This window comes from Oxyura jamaicensis, chromosome 7, assembly GCF_011077185.1.
Source record: "Oxyura jamaicensis isolate SHBP4307 breed ruddy duck chromosome 7, BPBGC_Ojam_1.0, whole genome shotgun sequence".
NCBI classification, from domain to species: domain Eukaryota; kingdom Metazoa; phylum Chordata; class Aves; order Anseriformes; family Anatidae; genus Oxyura; species Oxyura jamaicensis.
In genome coordinates this window covers 19481313-19486610 of record NC_048899.1, presented here as the reverse complement: position 1 = coordinate 19486610, position 5298 = coordinate 19481313, and the positions used below count along the sequence as shown (strand labels likewise).

Here is a 5298-nt window from a genome sequence, read left to right as displayed (position 1 = left end):
TGGAAGTGCAGCTTTTTACTACAGACTGACAAATGACAGGCTATTCACTCTCTAACATAAAAATGCAGCTGTGTAATGAAGCTGATCTATTGTCTTATCACTATCATGGTTTTGCTAGTTTCACACTTGGATCTTGTACTTAAATACAGTAGTCTTTTGGGGACAGGCCTGTGAAGCAGAATAGTTCTCACAAGTTACAGGAGATGTACCTATCTGATGTTATAAATTTAAATATAGTGTTAGAAGAGCTGACAGACACTTTAGAACCAAACACAGGACTGAGCTTTGATCACAAGGGCCCCTAGACCGTTATCCCCTCCGAATAACCTGGCTCTGCCAGCAGCAGCATTTAGGAAACTGCAGAAAACAAACTCTACCTTTGTGTTTCCTACACTCAATTAAAAAACCTTGAGTGCTAAACAGACACTTGTCTTGCTGCAGGCACCTCTTTCCCCAAAAGAATTAAAGATTCAGCCATTTTCAATGTAGACTTCTTTTCCATTGCATTTTCCAAGTAAAATTAAGTAGAAAACTGTTAAAAAGAAACATGCTCAGCATTGATATTACTGCTATGGGTAGCTATTTTAAACAACTTAGTTTTTTATTATTTGATTATTTTTTTAAGCCAAAATGTCAAGTTTCAATTAAGCTTTGAGGTCTAGTTACACTCAAGGAGTACAGCACATCCACCATCACAAGCGTTCAGATACACATGTAGGTTGTTTCCTCTGGACTTCCTAGAAAGTGAATCTACTGCTTTGTTTCATAACAAAATTCTGTAGTTGCAGTATAGCTGTAGTTACGGTACTTGTTTGAGCTGAACAGGGGCAGATTCCGGCAAACTGCATGCCTTCCACCATATTCCAGAATTGGTTTCAGCTGTTAGGCACTGATAGATTTTGCAGGCACATAGGGGTTTGCAGGCACATAGGGGTTTTTAGGAGACTGTGGTTAGCTTCTTATTCCGTAGTGGATGCTTCTGTACTTGTCTGATGTATTTCTGAAGAAGAAAGAAACACAGTTTAAGTCCTCCTTTGTAATTAGTAATCATTCACATTTCATTGAATAATGAAGGAGCTGTAACTGAAACAATAGTCCTACAGCAGTAATAGCTTCATTTTCCCATGTCACTGTATCAGTTGCTGCAGGGGTAGCTTCCAGATCTTGGTACCATCATACAGGATCAGGCAGCCTGATTCTGTCTCTGGTCTGCACAGTAACTGTGACTTACTTCCAGTAAATGTTGCCATGTTCTAGCCTTCACCTCTTTTAAAGAAAAAAACTTGGCCTGTTTTGGTCTATTCATTAAGTGCTACTCATTTGGAAGGGGGGAAAAATACTATTAAAGGATCTAGTATTGAATTTCATTGGGCCTACAGTTACAATGTGTAAGGCCTTCACTATATAAAAGCATTGTACATTTCTCTGGATAATGTATTGGAGATAGGAAACCCAGAGGAAAAAAAAACACCATTCTGGCTTATACAAGATACTATCAAGCAGCTATGAACAACTATGCTTTAAGGCTGTTTTAGATCTTTTTAAATATTAGTTTAACAGATTAAATGGTGGGTTTGAATCACTTACATATCCCCTTATGTATCTAGCATGTATTTCCTATGTGGGCTCTCATTCTTAATTGCAAGGGCCACAATAGACCAAAACAAGAAATTTAGATTGTACTGATCGTGCTGCAATAATGTCAAGGGAATGACTAGATAAATGGCACTGCCAGAACAAGGAACATTCATTAGAAACAAGGAAGCATTGCCAAGAACAAGGAGGAAGACTATATATTATTTATAGCATTCTTCTATTTCAAGAGATATCAAACGTGAGTTAGTAACAGGACTCTGAAAAAAAAAGCTATTAAAACAGAATGAGTTCTTTGGCCTTAAACCACCAGAGACTTAAGAAATGTTTTCAAGTGTAACAGCCAGTCTCTATTGGCACCTGAAAATGTCAACCCTTAATCACCCCATGGTGCTAACTCTATTCTTCAGTGGCAGAGTATTTCCAGTTGAGCGTCCTCTTCAACCTTCCTCTGAGCTGAGCAGTAACAAAGACTGTGATGCTAAAGACCTTGAATAGAACTAGTACCTCTACCCTACAGAATGCTACCTGACAGTAAAGAACTGCACTGTGAGTGAAGTCAAATCAGCCTAGGACAAGGCGTCTTTGAAAACTTCTGTTCCGCTTCCTATGTCAAAATTGCATTGTCTCCGAAGAGACGATACTGCTAATAGCTATGCAGGTATCAGAGTTGTATTACTGTTCAGAACATCATGCTTGACCCTGGAAGCCCATGTCTCCACACTTAAGTTGCCAGTCTATTTCCACAGAGTTAATTGAGATGTTTGGAAAAAATGCAGTTGGATTTAAGGTGTCTGTTTCAGTCCCTCTGAAGGGATTTGCATTTCTAAGGTCCTAGCCTTCTTATTAGGCCACTACCTCTGAAATTAGATGTAGTATGACCTTCTGAAGCAAGGCAGCACACCAACAGAGAGGGTAAGATGTTGAGCAAAACCAGCAATTCAAATTTAATAGTCATTTCTCAAAGCATATCCTGATTTGCTAGCTATTAATTAAAACTTTAGCTAATAGCCACTACAAGTAATGATGCTAAGCAGTAGAGTATCTCCTGCTTAGCAGCTTTTTCTCTTATCGGCTGTATTTGAGCTTTTTGTATTTTGTTAACCATCTTTAACTAGTGGCTGAAAAGTACCCGTGGTGGTCAGGTAGACCAGCCTCCTGCCTTAAGTGCTACATCTTCAGAGCCTTCCCAGGTGATGACTCTACCACCTTCCTGGCCACTCTGAGCCAGTGACCATGTTCCTGCCAAAAGGGGAATTTTCATGACATTGTCTTATCTCCCACACTGTGTTGTATCAGTCACCTGACACTACTGAGACGAATTTGGCTCTGCTGTATTTGTACCACCCTTCAACCAGCTTCAGGCTGTTCTAGATCCTTAGCCTTCTCCTTAGCAGAAGGAACAAGCCCAGCTTTCTCAGTTTCATTTATTTCTCATCTCAGGCTGTTCAATAGCTTTCATGTTTCTGCTTGCACAAGGGGCTGTTCTCCCAGCTTCTTCTTAAGTCCTTTTTTCTTCCTTTGTGTTCTTCAACATATCAGACATAAAACTGACTTTAGTCTTCTGTATTAGTCTTGCAAGAGACTTCCATTCTTGCTTTTCAGGTAGAAAAACTGTGAAGAACAACACAATGTTACTGAAATGCTTTGTCACTAAGAATTCTAGAACCTCAGTTTAACTCCATGATCTAAAAATGTCTTTGCAGGTTTACAGGGATCACCAACAAGAGTTAGTCATTTAAAGCAAGCACACAAAGCATGTGTATCTTTAGAAGTCAGGAGTATGAGATTAATTTATGCTGTTTTTATGCTGTTTTTTTCATGCTGAATGTGGTCAAATGAAGCCATGCTTAGTGCATTTAAAAAAGGCATAGGATTCTTGCTTCACTTTATGTATAGTGAAATGAAGAATTGTTTCCTGGTGGCTGAGTTTGCTATTTCTGTAGACACTCAAAGTAAAATGGGGTATAAGCCCCATGGAAGCAGGCTGTAGATTTCAAGTGCAGACTTAATCTACAGAACAGGGCTTTTTTTAAGAAAAAAAAAAACTGAGCAGGAAATGAGGCTGCAATCCACCTTGCTTCTTGCTGCTGTGGAAGTAGACTAAGACCCATTTAACTCACCAATTACACAGTAGTCAGCATATGCAAATGTACACTTAGCGATGCATTTGGAGCATTATCAAGCTCTGCAGACTTTCAGCACAACTCCTACTGTAGTCAGTGATTCTTCTCAAGGCTTCAGCTTCTGCCATCCAAAAGCTTTAATAAAAGTTTGCATTGTTTGCTTGCTGGAAAGAGTTTCAAGTAATAAAAGAGCACTGGCTCAGAAAGAAGGGAAATAAATTTTTCATTAGTGAAAAAAAATAATTTAGAGACTATTTCAGAAACTAATTGCCATGCCCTCTCTAAAAAAAATTTAATTTCCACTCAAGTCAATTACTCAAAGATAATTGGAAAGAACTCTGCATGACTTTCAGCTAATAGCACAGCTGTGCTAGCAGTTGTTTAGATTAGAAGAGAGTTTGAGATAGGTCTCTTGATTGTTCCTACTTACTGTGCTTTTGTTCACATTCTGGAGTGATCACAAACCAGACCCTTTTGGATAAAACTTCAATATGTGCTCCTACCAGGATGGGTACTGAGCCACAACACCAGATGAGGACTATTCTGGGCAAGCTGCCCCAGACATGCATGCACTTCAAGTTCTCAGTAGCAACATCCTTGCTCCACAAACAGGCCCCTTTTGGGCCACACTAACTGAAGTGGGTACGGAGCATCAGCTGCAGCCAGCCAGGTCCTGCTGTCCAGAAACAGCTCAGCAGCCCACACCACAGCAGGTCTGACCAACCAAGACAGCACTTCAGCCTGTGCCAGCTCTGAGGAGGTCCTGGCCCTGTTCTCAGGCAGGGCTTCAAGGGGCATGCAAGCTGCAACACTCCCACATAGTTCCAAGCATTTGCTCAGCCTGAGTGAGATGAGAGCTCACGTACATTTGTCAGGAGGAATGGGGATGGTGTTGTACCAACCAACCTCCCCCTCACGCACTTCTTTTAAAGCATACTGTATGTAGATATACTTCTCCACTTTTACAGGTGCCCATTTAACTGAAACTAATTTTAAAAGTCACTAGCTGATATTTCACCACATCCTTACTGCATAGCCTCTATGTTCTTTCATAATTTTATGAAGCAGTAGTTCAGCTAAGACCTGACAGTGTCCTGTACTATCTTAGAGAGAAAAAAGGAGAACTAAAACCTGCTTAGAAAGCCCACATCCACATTGTGTTCCCTCCTTGAACATTTGGACAGGAGAATAAACGTGTGCATTCATGGCACTCAGTTACTTACTGTGTTTATCTCCAAAATCTTTGCTCTTTACAAAAAGCAGCCTCTCTCTGAGCATCATAATCCAAGTCTGCTTGTTTCTCCTGCTCTTTTTTTGCCTTCTTTTCTGCCTGAGGAAAAAGGGAGAAAAACAAAGCTTTTTCTTTTTTTAAACAAACAAACAAAAACACCTTTTGCAACATGCATTGGGAATTAGTATCACTTTCAGCCCTACAAGATATGGAAAAATGCAAACAAGTTTTCACAAAAACAGTGAAACCTTATACAACACCCCTTGAGAGGAAAGGCTTTGTATGAGCAGCTCCCACACTGGGACAGTGACACCACACGGACTTGAAAACTGGGGTCACATGCTCAGG

The 5298-nt window shown here is 40.2% G+C and overlaps 1 protein-coding gene across 1 annotated transcript in view; it reads right to left on the bottom strand.

The window, feature by feature from the left end:
• Positions 1 to 582: 582 nt before the first annotated feature.
• CCDC173 (coiled-coil domain containing 173) overlaps positions 583 to 5298 on the bottom strand; it is a 14634-nt gene continuing 9918 nt past the window's right edge. The window contains exon 8 of the mRNA XM_035330902.1: positions 583 to 5049. Within this exon, the coding sequence (XP_035186793.1) occupies positions 4948 to 5049 (102 nt within the window). The 3' untranslated portion in view covers positions 583 to 4947. The remainder of the gene's footprint in view (positions 5050 to 5298) is intronic.